Source organism: Eptatretus burgeri, chromosome 21, assembly GCF_056783735.1.
Source record: "Eptatretus burgeri isolate ZD-2024b chromosome 21, Ebu_testis_v1, whole genome shotgun sequence".
NCBI classification, from domain to species: domain Eukaryota; kingdom Metazoa; phylum Chordata; class Myxini; order Myxiniformes; family Myxinidae; genus Eptatretus; species Eptatretus burgeri.
The window spans coordinates 1763546-1780884 of record NC_140981.1 but is presented as its reverse complement, the minus strand read 5'-3'; the positions used below and the strand labels follow the sequence as shown (position 1 = coordinate 1780884).

General features: G+C 43.6%; 1 protein-coding gene across 5 annotated transcripts in view; it reads right to left on the bottom strand.

Annotated features, from left to right (window-relative positions):
- Positions 1-17339, bottom strand: part of LOC147008150 (cation channel sperm-associated protein 3-like) — a 41828-nt gene that overhangs the window by 4128 nt on the left and 20361 nt on the right. For 2 of the 5 annotated variants that reach the window (XM_085865461.1, XM_085865465.1), the window contains exons 2-12: positions 16424-16625; positions 14051-14275; positions 12650-12826; positions 10628-10780; positions 10359-10457; positions 8738-8895; positions 5599-5841; positions 4484-4568; positions 2164-2609; positions 2021-2083; positions 1656-1718 (exon numbers count right to left, since the gene is read on the bottom strand). In XM_085865461.1, coding sequence (XP_085721587.1) covers positions 5718-5841; positions 8738-8895; positions 10359-10457; positions 10628-10780; positions 12650-12826; positions 14051-14275; positions 16424-16625 — 1138 coding nt within the window. In that variant the 3' untranslated portion in view covers positions 1656-1718; positions 2021-2083; positions 2164-2609; positions 4484-4568; positions 5599-5717. Of the gene's footprint in view, positions 1-1655; positions 1719-2020; positions 2084-2163; positions 2610-3713; positions 4569-5598; positions 5842-8737; positions 8896-10358; positions 10458-10627; positions 10781-12649; positions 12827-14050; positions 14276-16423; positions 16626-17339 lie in introns of those variants that run through there. The other 3 variants (XM_085865462.1, XM_085865463.1, XM_085865464.1) reach the window with 3 other exon arrangements.

The window sequence follows — 17339 nt, the reverse complement described above, 5'->3', positions numbered from 1 at the left end:
CTGTCTGGTTGTCTGCTTCTATTGGTGAAACATAGTGGAGAGTAGAAGGGAGTTCGTCCCCGTAGTTCCATCATGGGAAGACATGAGCCAGCGTGTCCAACTTCGGCAACGCTCGGCCGTATCTTCATTGTGCTTCAATCCCGTCAAATTTCCAGATTTTTAAACTGTCTGGTTGTCAGAACTAAATTTCGCCAAACTCTCAGAAATAAATCCCTTCAGCAACGTCCATTTCGGCATTCCAGAGTTTCGAATGAAAAACCTCAAAATTCACGTTGGTGTCTGTGTATCCCTCCGTCCGACCCTCCATCCGCCCGAAATGTGTTGGCGCTCATATCTCAAAGGTTATTCATTGAAACGAACTAAAAGTTGGAACATACATCGGACAATACCTCTAATTAATGGCTTTCAAAACAAATTCCAGCTTTTGTTGTTGCTTTTTTGATAGTTTTTGCTCATTTGCTTTGAGCTTGAGTTCTGTTCTTGTGCGGTGGCGGTGTATGCAATGTATGCAATGGCGGTGTTGTTAGAAGCAGAGATTCCTGCAGCAATCATTGGGAACATGAAGTGCCGCTCCCTTGATATGGGACGGTTTCCCTTTATATGAACTTTTCTCGAGCAATACTTGGTTCCTCCTGAGAACACAAGGGGCATACAGCACGAACACGACATTTTTTGAATGTGCCGTATTTTCTATTGTCTGGAATTTTGAACAAGCCATGGAATTTTAGATTCTTTTCTATTGTTTGCCGCATGGCATGAACCATATAAAGTGGCCTTTTCTCTGCCCCTGGCATTTTCCTCAAAAAAAAAAAATTGAACACTGTTTGAGGTGACGTGTTCTATGAACTCTCCAGTTCTCACCTCTGGCACCGAAGGTGGAGGGAGGTGATGTTTTCACTCCTGTCTGTTTGTTTGTCTGTGAGCAGGATCATCAAATGGTTGTGGATGGATGAGGATGAAACTTTGTTGAAGATCCAGATCCGGATCCGGATACACAGTGGTTCTTCACCGTTGACAGATGTGGCCAAATACGACATGCAGCACGATATCTCAAAACGTTGTGGACGAGTTATGACAAAACGAGGTGGATGAGTTGGGTCGATGACAAGAACAAGCCGATTAGATTTTGGTTCAGGTCTGAATCCAGATCCGGCCTATCAGTGGGATACAAGATGTAAACTGTTCAGCATGGTGGAGGCATGTGCACCACTGAGTGATGCTCCAGTTTTTATAAAACTTCCTCCTATAGGATAGGGGAAGGCTGATTGATGTTGTCGGGGATGTTTCCCTAATGAGCGCCCCCATTTTTTCATGGGACCCCAGTGGTTGTAAGACACTTTGGAGGACGAAACCATCATTTAGGTTATTTGTGTTTTGTTTTTCCTCCTGCACTCACAATTTTTAACCTTTTTGTTCTGAATTCAGACTTTATCCCTGAATTTTGATGGTCAAGGTCGAATGGCAGTCGAAACAAACATATGTCATCACTGGAGCATAAACCCAGGGTAAGTCATGGGGGATCACCAAGGGTAAGATGGGGGAGGCCAGGGAAGGCTTACCTTGGTGATCGCAGGTACCGAGTTGTTATTATTATAATTATCATTATCAACAATAAACTACTGTATAATCATGAAGAATGAGTTTGTGGTTCAAACCTTCGTATGGAGGGAACGAATCATCGACGAACTCGGACTCGACCTTCACTTTCACAACAGGATCTGAAACACAAACAATCCATCAAAACTAAACATCCAGGAACCAAAAGATCTCGGTCCGGAGTGAACGTCACGAACCGGGTCCGGACTCCTCATCCTCGGGTAAACCGACCATGGGCGGTTCCCTCGATGAGAACCTCACGGACCGACCACGTTTCTACTATTGGAGGATCTTGTGGATGACAGGTGTTCACTTTGTGATCGTAGATCTTGAGTTAGTAATATCTAGTTATTAATATTTAGTTATTAATATCTAGTTATTATTATTTTGATGATAACATGAAGAATGAGTTTGTGGTTCAAACCTTCGTATCGAGGGAACGAATCATCGACGAACTCGGACTCGACCTTCACCTTCATAACAGGATCTGAAACACAAACAATCCATGAAATAAATAATAAACTTTCACGAACCACAAGTTCTCGGTTCGGAGTGAACGTCACGTACCGGGTCCGGACTCCTCATCCTCGGGTGACCCGACCATGGACCCGCGGTTTGAGGGATCATCCTCCCTGACCGACCGTGTTTCCTCCATCGAAGCCGCTCGTGGATCCCAGGGTGTTCGGTTTGTGATCTTCGCCGGAGAGATCTCGGATCATCGTGAATCGTCGTGACCGTCGGAGACCGGAAGGAACACGAGTTCCCTCTCTGAATCGTGTCACGAGAAAAACTACAACACGATTAAAATTCTGAATAATGATGAGATTAATATTACAACTCAGAAGCCAAAACCTGAATAACAATATTAAACGGAGATCCAGACTCTGGTCACCGACCTCGTGGCAATAGAATCGTCGTTCTGACATCACTTCCGGTTTCCGGGAACGGGGCTTTGGAATGTGCCGAGTCTGTGTCTCATGTTTCGTGTTATTCTGTCCTCACGATGCGGGACTCTGTACAGATAGACAGGGAGATAAACACTGAACCTCACGTAAAACATTCACAATGTGGAAATCAAACCCATTCATGTTTATACACCGCACAGCGTTTAACATTCACAGGATAGAAATCAAACCCATTCGTGTTTATACACCGCACAACGTTAAACATTCACAAGATAGAAATCAAACCCATTCGTGTTTATACACCGCACAGCGTTTAACATTCACAGGATAGAAATCAAACCCATTCGTGTTTATACACCGCACAACGTTTAACATTCACAGGATAGAAATCAAACCCATTCGTGTTTATACACCGCACAACGTTTAACATTCACAAGATAGAAATCAAACCCATTCGTGTTTATACACCGCACAGCGTTTAACATTCACAGGATAGAAATCAAACCCATTCGTGTTTATACACCGCACAACGTTTAACATTCACAAGATAGAAATCAAACCCATTCGTGTTTATACACCGCACAGCGTTTAACATTCACAGGATAGAAATCAAACCCATTCGTGTTTATACACACAACGTTTAACATTCACAAGATAGAAATCAAACCCATTCGTGTTTATACACAGGATAGCACAGCGTTTAACATTCACAGTTTAACATTCACAAGATAGAAATCAAACCCATTCGTGTTTATATCAAACCCATTCGTGTTTATACACCGCACAACGTTAAACATTCACAGGATAGAAATCAAACCCATTCGTGTTTATACACCGCACAACGTTAAACATTCACAAGATAAAAATCAAACCCATTCGTGTTTATACACCGTGGAGACGCTGCCCAACCACCATCTCCGCGGCCCGTGACATCATCGACCTCTCCAGGAGGGACACCATTTACACCTTGACACCATGACGTGGATCCACACGGAGAACAGGGGACACCACAATTAACCAATCACATCAGTCAATTCCAACGATGTGGGAATGTCGTGTATCGCAGCCAATTCCACCCACGTAACCAATTGCTTCTTGCGTGTAGTATACTGGGATTATACTTCATATCCCCACAATGAAAATGAGCTTGTGCTTCATGAAGGTGTTTCGTTGTCACAAATTTGTTCCTGCGCTGCATCACCGGCTTTGATATAACACCACGGTGAGTACCTTTACAAAGTCAACTTCGGGAGGCTAACTTGGCGGCCATCTTGAAAAATGGCCGCCATCTTGGATTTTCAAATGGCCAATCAGGCAGATTTGTGCTGCCAAAAGGTAAAAAAAAAATGGGGGAAGCACGGACATTTTGTTTGCCGATGGACATCGAAGCCGATAGACCGGAGAAAATCACAGAACAGTCGGAAAGCATCTGTAAATTAAAATAAATAAATAAATGAAAAATCCAATGCAGGTGAGCGACCCGAGACAACGGGGAAATAAGGTTCGTTCTTGCTTGCAATGTGTGAGCACACCTCACTAGTGTGTGTGTGTGTGTGTGTGTGTGTGTGTGTGTGTGTGTGTGTGTGTGTGTGTGTGTGTGTGTGTGTGTGTGTGTGTGTGTGTGTGTGTGAGTGTGTGTGTTTGTGGGTGTATGAATCGTTGTGAGTGCAATGGAAGTGAAACATTACGTTTTTAATCTTGATCCGACTTTCCATGCAATACGGGTTTAGACCCCACGAGAACGGGTCTGTGGGTTTTCACAAACAAAACGGGTCAAACCCGGGAAATCCGGGTCACTTGCCATGTACGTGTGTGCCACAGTCGAATGTACATTAAAGGTAAACAAGGATGTGGTGTTTCGACAGAGAGACATTGCTGTGTACCCGTTACTCACCTCAATATAAAAATATCTCAAGGGTGAAGGGATCTAAAGGTGTCTAAAGTGTTGAAAAGGTCTTAAAAGTAAGACCTCGAAGTCTTACCTTCTTTTGGGTCATCTGGGTCTTTTTAGTCCTCAGACACTTGTAGGTCTTTGGGGTCTTAAGAGTCTTCGGGATCTTGAAGAGTCTAAAATGGTGAAAGGGTCAAAGGTCAGCATTTCCCACGACAATTCTTTCTCCCAGTCTGACATTCCTTTAACTCAGCGCAGCCCCACAGCACGAGCGAGTCGAAGACCGCCAGGACACGGCACGAGTGCCTGCTTTTTAAACACAGCACAAACTTGTTTCGTTGAAGTTGCCTTTTGCCACAGTACATACCTTACCACCATTTCCAATAACGTGGAGTTATATTATTGATCCGTAACACTTGGCAATCCTTAACTCCTCTCCACCTTCAAGGCTTTCATCCGCAGCTTGATGGAGTACTGTTCTCCCCTCTGGGTGGCTCCCCTGCCTTATGTCTTGCTTCGCTTGACGTCGTGGAAACCAAGGACTTCAAGATCATTGGAATCTCCTGCGCTGAAGCTGAGTTTAAGGGCTTATCACTTCGCCATCGCAGACTGGTCGGTGGTCTCTCTGTCTTCCTCCGCCTCCTTTCTGGTCTTGCACCCTCTTCACTCTCCTTGCTTTGTCTCCCCAAGGTTTCTATGCAGGATGCACGTGGTCCACTCGCAACCCCCTCCGAGTTAAACTGCCGAAATCCCGAATCACTGCTCACCTCCACTCATTTTATTCCTCTTTCTTCACCCACCTGTGGAACCACCTTGCACACTCTCTTCAATCTCATTCTTCCCTTCAGGTCTTCAAGACAGCTGTTCACCCCACCCTTCCAAAATGTTGCTTCTGTTTGCATCTCGGCCACCCCTTACGTTATCTCCTGTCAGTCTCCATCTATTTCCTCCCTCGCTCTTGCATTTCCCCCCTTCTCTTTCTGCTGTTCATTTTGTTATGTTGTGTCCTTATCCGTTTTGTGTTCTCGGTCTTCCACAAGCCTTGACCGTGCATATCCAAAAACGCAGATATTTTCAGATATTGACTTGTCTGTCTGGGAAAAAGTATAGAAATAGGGAAATAGGTATCTGGAAGTAGTAGGGAGTTGGTGGAAAGATGGAGCACTAAGATGTCAGCATGTTTGTGCAGGCTTAATGGGGCCTAACCTTGTGATGTTGAAGTTCCTTGTGATGAATGAATGATCGAAGTCAATGACGCAAGAATTGCGTCGTTAAAAAAGGTCCATATTTTTTTTCCAGACATGAATGATGAGAGGGATCAATCTTCACATCAATCTTCTCCGTCTCAGTGTGGAAACGTTGTCGCAGCTTTTCCTTTGCAACTTTCCTTTGCAAAACTCCTCCTTTGCTTTTACCAGTTCCTGTAACTTTCTCTGCAGAGCGATGTGTCTGCAGAAGAGAATGAACACAAGAATAATGTGGATAGATCACAAAGATTTTACTTCGCAGACTTCATCAAATCATTTCCTAGAAATTTATCTGAAACAATTTTGCTCCTTCAGGTTTTCTTTAACTTATTGACTGATACAGACTAGGTAGGGATTAGTGCTGAGTGAAATTTATCCTGTCTCAATATGTGCTCGTGTCCAGCAATTTCTGCAAATTTCTATCTTCCATTGAAGTTTCTATTTGATTGTTTATTGTCTTTTAATCTGAAAGCCGAACACCTGCTGATCTTCAGTGTGGATCAGGAAGTAGTGGGGCGTTATTCTTTTTGATGATGAGATCAGTTTTGTCAAATGGAATCGTCACTGAAAGATTATAATTAATCTTTTTATTTTTTTCAGAAATAGCAAAGATTAGCACGGTATTAGTAAACAACATTTCCAGCCAGGTCGGTAATGCGTCGGACCGGCTCTTTCTTGCAACATCAGGTTTACCTCTGTCGATGCAATTTCTCCAAAATTAGCAAAATGGGCTTGATGGTGATAAAACCAAGAATTAAATGTTGTCAATTAAACTTGATATTAAAATGAATGTATTGTGAGAAATCTGTAATGGAAAATGTACTCAACTATGGTATTATTCTCTGTGCTTGAACATGTACCTATTTTAATTTCAATTTACATGATCATATCTTCCCTCTGTATTGCAGGATGATCGACCTGTCTCGTAAAAATGTTCAAAACAGGCTGACCTTTAAAATTGTTTTTAAAACACTTTTTAATTAAACTTTAATTGCCTATCATTTAAATCTATCCTGCTTACTCAGGGATTTTTTTTTATGAATGAGAGATATGAGGCACCAGCAAACTTGATTGAAGATATTATTTTAGCTCAACTGGAATGTTGGTCTGAGAAAATGTCCAGATGTATTTACTCAGTTCTGATTGCTTCAAGATAGTGTATATTTCCCCAGCCTGTTAAAAGCGGACTGACTTTTAACCTGCATACCATAGGAATCCATTGATGTACCCAAAGGGCTGCAGTCTTGACGTCATTCTGTGCCGGGAGATAATCTACGCATCTGGGTTTGAAATATTTGCTACAATCCTTCACCAAATCAATCTGGCTGCTGCACGAAGGTTGAAAATGATCTCCACCTGAGAATACCAAGACCCGACCACTGCGGCGCCAGCGTTTGGAAATGAAAAAGAGCTACGTCTCACTGAACACTATATAAAGTACTTAAATTTTCATGTGTTTCAGAATCTGGAGGAAGACTGTGTTATTTCCTCTAGATTACTCCAAATGCGCATATGAATGTTGTTGTTGTTCATCTTTCGGCTGCTCCCGTTAGGGGTCGCCACAGCGGATCATCCGTTATGATCCGCATTCTGATTTGGCACAGGTTTTACGCCGGATGCCCTTCCTGACGCAACCCTGGTCGCCTCTTACGACACAGGGAACAGGATTTGGGTTTCGCCATGATTCCGGGCTGCTCTACACCCTGCCGAGTGCAGAGCCCCCGTCCTCAAGCGATCCTCCAACCCAAGCCTCCGAGTCGCCGGATTACAGGCGCACGCCACTACGCCCGGTAAATGCGCATATGAATGTGTATGTTTGTTAAAGAAATATTTCAAATGTACAGGTGGACTTAAGAATTTCTTCTACACCTAAAACAGTGTAAAACCAATATTTCTGGAGTCAACCTTTGTCACAAGGAAAAGGATTCTATTATCAAGCAAAAGGACATTTTTTGCATCGAAGATCAAGGCAAGAGGGGGTAAAATGGGAACCGACTGATAGCAGGGCCACAATTGGTGTCAACAAGTTGGGGAATAAAGAAACAGGCAAAGAGGAGGGGAGGAAACACCCTGTAATTCATAGGGTTGAGTTCGTTTGGGTCAGAAAAAATAGTGGGATGAAAATTTGGTCACCTTGCAAGGAAAGGACGTTTGATCAAAATTGTTAAAAATATGTCTGGAACCAAAAAAAAAAAAATTGCAGTACTCAGTTATGTGATCACCGATGGGATGGCAAGATATCTCAGAGCTGCCTAATCTTAATCTCCCCAGCGATAAACTACCGTGCTGGTGATTCACATGCAGAGCGACGTATTAACGTGTGCACTCTCCTTCGGATGGACAGCAAGCCGGGGGGATCAATCTGCCGGCACTGGTCATTGGTGAACATTAAACATCGCACGGTGTCTCACGCAACCTCGGGGAATTAGCACAGGGAGCCTGACCAAATTTCAAATTCCTGCCACAACTGAACGCCAGACTTGGCAACCCAGTTCCAGAAATATTTGTGCTCGAATCTCTTCTCCCAGCCGATCCCACAAGGCAGAAATAATTGAGACCATTAAAGAATAAGAAAAACAACGTGAGCCTCTACGTTACGTGGCAATCCTTTCTTGGCAAACGGGGAGTCCGTAAAATACACCTGCTGGTCTTCCCCACATCTCTTATTTCCCCAAGGTTTCAATTCATAGATATCCAGGTGTGGACCAGGGTAGTTCCAAATGAATCGTCCACCAAACGTCTGATAGACGGTTGACATTTTTGAGAAGGCAGGAATTGGTAAGTTGGCCGGGATACTACTTGCCCAACAGACAACTCTTCGCAAGACTGCAAACGATACCTTGAGATATAAAAGGTGAGGACAAACAGTCAAGACAGTCGGCTCGACGTCCCCCGTCTGAAGGAGGTGCACGGTGAATCGTCCGAAAGCATGACCACTACATGGCAATGATTGATTAGATCTAATTTAATGTTGAGGCCAACTGATGACTGTGCAAACAAGCTGAAAACTGAAAACTAAACTGTCGTGTTTGTCAAGCAGAAATAAAAAGTTGACAGGGTTTGTTCAAACAATAGCTCGAGAAAGAAGTTTTATTTACCTGCTTTGAGTTTCTCTAAAGCGTTTGATGGTCTCCAAGAGCAAATGGACAATCTTGGGCTGTTCTCCGAGGAGATTGGTTTTTGTCAGCTTGGGCCTCCGCGCCTTCATATACAGGTTTAAGATCTCTTGATGAAAGTCACTCCGAGTGACGAGATCCTGAGTGTGACAAAGGACGCATGATTAGTTTTGTCATGACATCAAAATGAATGACGCAAGAGATTGCTCGTGCAGTTCACAGCGACATTAGTTTTGAAAATGGATGTAACTCGGTTCATCGATGTGCTTGTAATTATCAAGGTATATGATGCAATTTCCATGAACCAAGTTCCCATTTCATTCATGGACAAGGCTCCTCTGGAGGTGAATCCATGTCTCAAAATGCAAAAGGAGAAGAGCAAGAAGAACTCTCTTGAAGAAGTTCAGGCACTCAAACATTTTGGGCTTCATTCTTTACTGGGCAAACCACACTTCAAAGTTAGCCTCAAAATCCAGCCGCCGACTGGGTATCCTCCTTAGTGCAAAGGCCTCCCTTGGCACACCTGATGAACTCTTATCGACCTACAAGGCCTTCCTCTGCAGATGGATAAACTACTCGGAGCGCTGACGCTCCTGCCCTGATACCTTGCTGAGCTTGACGCAGTGGACACCAAGGCCTCCACGATCAATGGAATCTTCTGCGATGAACCTGAATGTATGGATCGATCACTTTCAAAACGCAGACATGTCGGTGGTCTATGTCTTCCACCACCTCCTTTCTGGTTTTGTACCCTCTACCCATTGCGTGTTCAGTCCTCCCACTTTGTTCTCCAATTGTCTGCATCACACATGCGGTCTGCCCGCAACCCCCTTCTGGTAAAACTCCCAAAATCCAGAATCACAGCTCACCTCCACTCATTCATCCTCTTCCCCTCCCTGTGGAACCAAACTTCTTCAGTCTCTCATCCTTCCCTTCAGGTCTTTAAGACAGATATTCACTGCAGTCTCACATGAGCCCATTCTACCCCCACCCCTCTCCCAGATACCACAATTTTTTTTACCCTCATTACCCCCTCCCCTCCAAAGCCAACCTCTTTCCAAGTTTCAGGTTTTTCCTTCCTGAGAGTTTATGGCTGTGTCTCTATTGTCCATCCTGTGTGTCCTCCCCGAGCCCTCATTCTTCCCCACATCTCATATTTCTCCAAGCCTCCATTTTGTCCATCATCCTTGAAGTTGTTGTGTCTCTCCCAGCCCTCCTCCTGGTCCTTTTGCTCTGTTCTGTCCCGATCCATTTCATGTTGTAGCTCTTCAACGAGCCTCAACACTGAATACAAAAAAGACAAAATCACAGTTTATCATCTGATGCAGTCGTGCATTCCTTCCTTCCATGTAGCCCTCCTGTAACGTACACCTGCTGAGCGGAGTTGTGAACACGGAGCCCACCTGTAACGTTCACCTACTGGAGAGCGGGGTCGTGAATAGCGGTCCCTTTTTCACGGCCAATGAGAAATGAAGCAAAATTTTTCTGGTTCTGAATTTCAGTTCAAAACAAACAACATCAAGAAACAATTCCTGCTCTATTTCAAGCCCTGAAACATGAATTCGAACAAAAAGCAAACCTTCAAACTTGTGTGTATTCATACCTGAAACACAACATCACATTTCTTCGAAAACTCATTCAATTCATCCTTCTTCTTCTGAAGAGTCAACTTTTGCTGTTTTTTCTTCTGATCCATGTTTTCCTGGAAGACCATAACGCAGCATTCAATGAACATTCATGATATTATATTTGTAATGTACAACATATATATATATATATATATATATATATATATATATATATATATATATATATATATATATATATATAACATGCTCATAGTAAGTTGTTTGTGTGTTTGTGAGACATTACCTCAGTTCTCATGATCACCATATTGGCGATCATGTTGTTCATGACCACGTGTCCCACGATGTAAAAAATCACAATGAAGATGATCACCTGCTCGTCGGTTGTGTACGGATCTTTCTTACTCATAGATTCCTTAACGTCAGTCCATGAATCCATCTGCAGGAACAAAGAGAAAAATCAAACCCGAGTAACAATTCACACAAACAACACTCACTTGGTGACATTTTTCATTGATTCACTTGCAGGAGCAGTTTCCCCAACATCATTGGCTTGAATAAATTAAGAGGCCACCAGGTGACCAGAGCTCGGACATCTGCTGACCAGAACGACGGAAGATACACTTATTTTCTGAGTGAAACGTTTTTATATAATATTTCTGTAACCCCACAGGGTGCGCTCAGATGACCACGCCCAAAAAAGGCGCTGACCACGCCCCCAAGTTGACCACGCCCCCCCAAAAAGGTGCTAACCACACCTCCAAGATGACCACGCCCCCATAAAGGCGTTAACCACACCTCCAAGATGACCACGCCCCCCAAAAAGGTGCTAACCACACCTCCAAGATGACCACGCCCCCAAAAAGGCGGTAACCACACCTCCAAGATGACCACGCCCCCAAAAAGGCGCTAACCACACCTCCAAGATGACCATGCCCCCATCAAGGCGTTAACCACACCTCCAAGATGACCACGCCCCCCAAAAGGCGCGAACCTCACTCCCAAGATGACCACGCCCCAAAAAAGGCGTTAACCACACCCCTAGTCACGGAGCAAGTTGTGGAATGCATTGTGAGCAGCTGGAGTGAAACAAGGACAAATGTGTCCAAGAGCAGCCAGCGTCCTAAAGGTTTTGTCCGCTCACAAAAAAAACAAACAACAACAACAACAACAACTTCCGATATTTCGTCACGTGCCTTGATTAAGCCAATAGCGAGACCTGTCATAATGTATTTATGTATTTACGAAATATAGTGTATTTACGAAATTACAATACAATAAATGGAATAATCTTTAAATAGCAACGTGAACTTTTCGAAACTTTAAAGCAAATGTCCGAATATATTTAAAAGTTCATGATAGACGCTCTCAAAAGGCACCGTCAATGCGAGGATGTGTACATGTGCTTAGTATTTAAGGAGATCCGAATCTTGTATATACAAGAGCCGAGTCCGAGAGGTTAAGGTTTTGTCTTCACAAGAACAAGAACAACAAGAAGAACAAGAAGAAGAAGAAGAAGAAGAACAACAACAACAACAACAACAACAACAACAACGCCGAGCACGCAAGAGCAGCGTTCGCTACGCTAAAATGGCCAAGTTTGGTTGTGGTGGGAGGAGGTGTTGAAAGGAACATATTAAAAGGGGTAAAGGAGAGGACGGAGGGACAAGGTACTCTGTTATGGAGGATTCTGGTGCGAGATCGAGAGCCTATTTGTCTTGAGTTTGGCCGGCGAGCACATGGCATTAATTAAATTATGATGATCATAAATTAATTAATTAATTTACGACGTATGAAAAACATTTTGCTCGGTGTGGTGCTCTGAAATGTTTATCTTGCGATTCACAACAAAACAAAAAGAAAGCTCTCGCTTCTGTCCGAAGCTCAATGGAGTACTGCTCGTGCCTATGGGCTGGTGCCCCAGCATCACGTCTTTCGATTGCATGGCTCTTGTTTTCCACTCGTCCCTCGAGCAGGTAGTGTACCACAATCTCGTCATCCCCAATTCAACCCATCTTCAAGTAATGCTGTTTCTCTGTTTCTCTCTCTCTCTCTCTCTCTCTCTCTCTCTCTCTCTCTCTCTCTCTCTCTCTCTCTCTCTCTCTCTCTCTCTCTCTCTCTCTCTCTCTCTCTCTCTCTCTCTCTCTCTCTCTCTCTCTCTCTCTCTCTCCCCTGTTCGTTCATTCCATTGCTGCTTTTACCCAGTTCTGCCCTCCGACTCCATCTTGCTCTTCCAGGAGCCGCACTCTCGTGGAGAAAAGAAAATGTTGACGACATGGATGTTTGTACCTTACCTTCATCAACTTACCGTAAAGAGACGCAGGAGAGTAAAGCTGATTTTTGAAATTGTAGCCCAGGCTTGATGGTGAGTTTCAAACACGAAAGTTCGGAACCCCCAAAGGGCAAACATGAACATCAGCAGCAACATGATGAGCCAAGAGTACCAAAGGCTTTTCAGGGTACTAAACAGACTTCTTCTCACGATCTGCAATCAAACACCACCAGGGTCATCACAATCAGATTGGTGACACAGAGTTCTGGAACAATTAACTTATTCACACACTTTAGGTTCTTTGGAGATAACTCAAAAGTCCATTTGCTTGCTCTTTGAGATGATTGTTCCTCTAACATGAACAGCAATTTATTAAAAACAACAACAACAACAACAACAACAACATCATGAACCAATGGTAATTATAGTTCGCGGAGGAATTCTGTGTTTGTCTAAGTGTCCGTGACATGCTCTATGTTTTTTCCCTGTTATTTCATTTTCTCTTCTCTCTCTCTCTCTCTCTCTCTCTCTCTCTCTCTCTCTCTCTCTCTCTCTCTCTCTCTCTCTCTCTCTCTCTCTCTCTCTCTCTCTCTCTCTCTCTCTCTCTCTCTCTCTCTCTCTCTCTCTCTCTCTCTCTCTCTCTCTCTCTCTCTCTCTCTCTCTCTCTCTCTCTCTCTCTCTCTCTCTCTCTCTCTCTCTCTCTCTCTCTCTCTCTCTCTCTCTCTCTCTCTCTCTCTCTCTCTCTCTCTCTCTCTCTCTCTCTCTCTCTCTCTCTCTCTCTCTCTCTCTCTCTCTCTCTCTCTCTCTCTCTCTCTCTCTCTCTCTCTCTCTCTCTCTCTCTCTCTCTCTCTCTCTCTCTCTCTCTCTCTCTCTCTCTCTCTCTCTCTCTCTCTCTCTCTCTCTCTCTCTCTCTCTCTCTCTCTCTCTCTCTCTCTCTCTCTCTCTCTCTCTCTCTCTCTCTCTCTCTCTCTCTCTCTCTCTCTCTCTCTCTCTCTCTCTCTCTCTCTCTCTCTCTCTCTCTCTCTCTCTCTCTCTCTCTCTCTCTCTCTCTCTCTCTCTCTCTCTCTCTCTCTCTCTCTCTCTCTCTCTCTCTCTCTCTCTCTCTCTCTCTCTCTCTCTCTCTCTCTCTCTCTCTCTCTCTCTCTCTCTCCCTCTCTCTCTCTCTCTCTCTCTCTCTCTCTCTCTCTCTCTCTCTCTCTCTCTCTCTCTCTTTCTCTCTCTCTCTTTTTCCTTTTTCCAGCTTGTTCTTTCCTTCTCTGCTTGTGCCCAATTGTTGCTTCACTGCCATACTTCCAGTTTTTTACTCACTATTCCTTGAGCCTCAACTCTTATTGAAAATATTTATCCCCCTCAAAATCATTAAATCAGCCTTTTTTAAGCCTCCGAACACAATCACAACCAACATTGAAGACGGGTCACGTTAAATAACCAATGTACCTTCAGGGACTCATCGAATGTAGTGAGACGTATCAATCGCACGCAGTGCAGGGCACGCACGGATTCATTCAGGTATCCATGGATCGTGATCACATCCACAATGGAAACCATGCAACAAAGAGCGGTGAGCAAGTTCTCAGCTTGAGTCCAGAATGAAAGCCCCTGAGTGAAGAACTTTAAGATGAATTCCACGACGTAAAGTCCGGGTAGAAATGTGTTCACAAACTGAAACGAGAACAACATTCTGATCAAACAATTTTCAGGAATAACAATGTCGTCACCAAACAATGCTGAACCATAATTGGCATGAACATGGGACGGTGCACGTATTACGGGGCTTCACAGACAGGGTGATACATCAATGTGTGTACCATCCCTCGCAGGGATGTCCGTGGATATTCCATCTGCTCAAAAGGGTTGGTGCACCACATTCAACATTCCAAGATGCATTCTGAAAAATGGACGAGTTATCGCCGGCACCCTGGCAACTAAATCATCAATTCCTGTTGCTCGGCTGCAATTGAGCAAGCATCCTGGTTCACTGACAACAGATGACACCGCTTACGATCTCAGTGTGTGGTTGCTGTCTGCCATAGCCATACCGTTACCCCGGCCTTCCACACACCACACCGTCCCTCTTCCCCACATCCCACACACTTGGTGAGAACTCCTATTTGTAACTCGTGTCAAGCCCATCACCAAAACCATGAGATCAATCCCAATACACATGACATAGCATAGATAACACGAGAACGGTACTCCGTATAGTACGTACCTCCGCCAAGCTGAACGGTGCACGTTTTGTGTCCCACTGACAGGCCGGATCTGGACCCGGACCTGAACCAGAATCGAATCGGCTTGTTCTTGTCACCTACTCGACTCATCCATCTAGTTATGTCATCATCCGTCCACAACTTTTTGAAATAGTGCATCTTGTTAACCTCCGCCATCGAAGATGGATGGAGGTTCCTGCTTTCACCCCTTTCTGTTTGTTTGTTTGTTTGTTTGTGAACAGTATTACGGAAAAACTCCTCGACGGATTTCGACGAAACTTGGTGGGAGGGGTTAGGTCTGGTCCAAGGATCATGCCATTAGATTTTGGACTTGGTCCAAAATCCCATATGGCCGCTATGACATCCAATTTGAAAAAATATTTGAATTTTTTTTTTTTTTTTGCATTTCTACATGTTTTAAGTGATTTCCAACCCTCCCCCCCAAAAAAGTTGTTAAAAGAAAAAAAAAATTTTCAACTTTTTTTTCAACAAAATTTCGATTTCTTCTTTTTGCATTTCTACATGTTGTAAGTGATTTCCAACCCCCCCGCCCCCCTACAAAAAAATTGTAAGAGAAAAAAAAAATTTGCAAATTTTTTTCAACAAAACTTCGATTTTTTTTTATTTTTGCATTTCTACATGTTATAAGTGATTTCCAACAAAAAACTTGCCAAAATTATATTTGCGGCTGATTTTGGAACTTCAGGTGGATATACCCACGTAAAATCAATTTCTGTCTCAAGGAATCTAGTTGTGACGAATGAATTGAGGATGTAAAAGTTAAAAGTAAAAGGGAAAGTTGCAAACTATAACTCCGAGCACTGTTGACGTCAAATTGAATGAATAGGATATCAGGTTCACTTGAGTGACCTAGCAGTATTGGAGGCGGAGGTTTTGCACTCTACCGAGTGATCCCCCTCGAGTTAATTATTGTATCGTTTTCAGATCCATCTCTCAATGGTGAGGAAGCAATTAAAAAGATTGTAGGATACAGGATCTTCATCAAAATGTAATAAATTCATCTTTGTCACTCACCAAACCTGTCCACCAAATTTTGTTGCAAACTGTCCTGAACTTTTTGAGATATCCTGCTCACAGACATCCGTCCACCCGTCCAGTGGGACCACACTCTGCACAGAGCGTTGGTGCTACCTGAGCAGTCTCCTTGACTATTGGGCACAATCCTGGACGGGTCACCACTCCGACACAGGATACCAGCAAGCTGGCACTCATTTTCCCGACCTCGGAAGGATGACAGACAGAATCAACCCCACCTGGTATTAATTCAACAACTGAGTGGGATTTAAACTCAGGATCCTCGGATTGCAAGCCCACCACTCTAACCATTAAGCCAACACCAAGCATGCTCACAGACAGACAGACATACAGACGTGTAAACATACCCTCCGTGCACCTTTGGTGGCACAGGTGAATAACAAACATGAGAAAGAGTCGCAAGAGTGAAAAAGAGAGCAAAATCACAAAAACGTTTTCATCCCGATCCAATCACTCCTCGAACGAGCCACGTGAACAGTAAACGAGACAAGAGAAAGGAAAAAAATATAACAGGTGCAAGTGATACAGGTGAACTGGTTCTTACGTTGATGTTTTGGAGAAAGTAATTCCTGCTCGTAGGAAAGCACTCCAATATCACAGTGATGTAGTCGAGGACGATGGAAAATACAATTATCATCCTCCAGGTGTATGAAGAAAGAATGAAGGCGATCCTGTGTTTTAAATAATCCATTTGGAAAAACTTGTGTTTTGTGACCGTTGAAGACATTATCTGCTGGAGTGATGTCCTGTAAGAGAGAGAGAGAGAGAGAGAGAGAGAGAGAGAGAGAGAGAGAGAGAGAGAGAGAGAGAGAGAGAGAGAGAGAGAGAGAGAGAGAGAGGAGAGAGGAAAAGGATAATTTAGAGAAACAAAGTCAACTCATTGAATTGGACGCATTTCTCATCACAACATGGGTACGATTCCTGCGAAACAACCTGTTCTGCCTGTCACATGTCAACATGATTGGCAAATTCATTATGTCTTTATAAATATATCATCTCCAACATTCCAAGGAAATAAGGTTGGCTTGTCAAAACTCACAAGCAGTTGATATTTAAACTTTTAAACGATGTCAAACAAGAGAAAAGCGAAAAGGTTAATCGGCTCGTACAGACAAGCCACGCGAAACTTTTTAGAGGCTGTCAGATCAGGTTAAGAATAGTGTAGAAAACTAAAACGTAACACACTCAACCACAATTAATAATCTCAACGACTGGCCAAATTTCCAGCTGTAAGAGTGTCGGGATTCGTACCCACTCCTTTTTGCGGTTTACGCTGCTGTCTTCACGTCTCTTAATCTCAAATCTCACGCATACACGCGCAAGGATGCCCTGTTATTTGTGTTAAAATTTCGGGAAGCTGAAATTTTGCATGCCAACTCTACTACTCGTGTAGTGTATTGCGTGTAAAGCTCAAAACTGTAAGTATTTTAATTTCAAAATGGCCTCTCAACATGCATGTG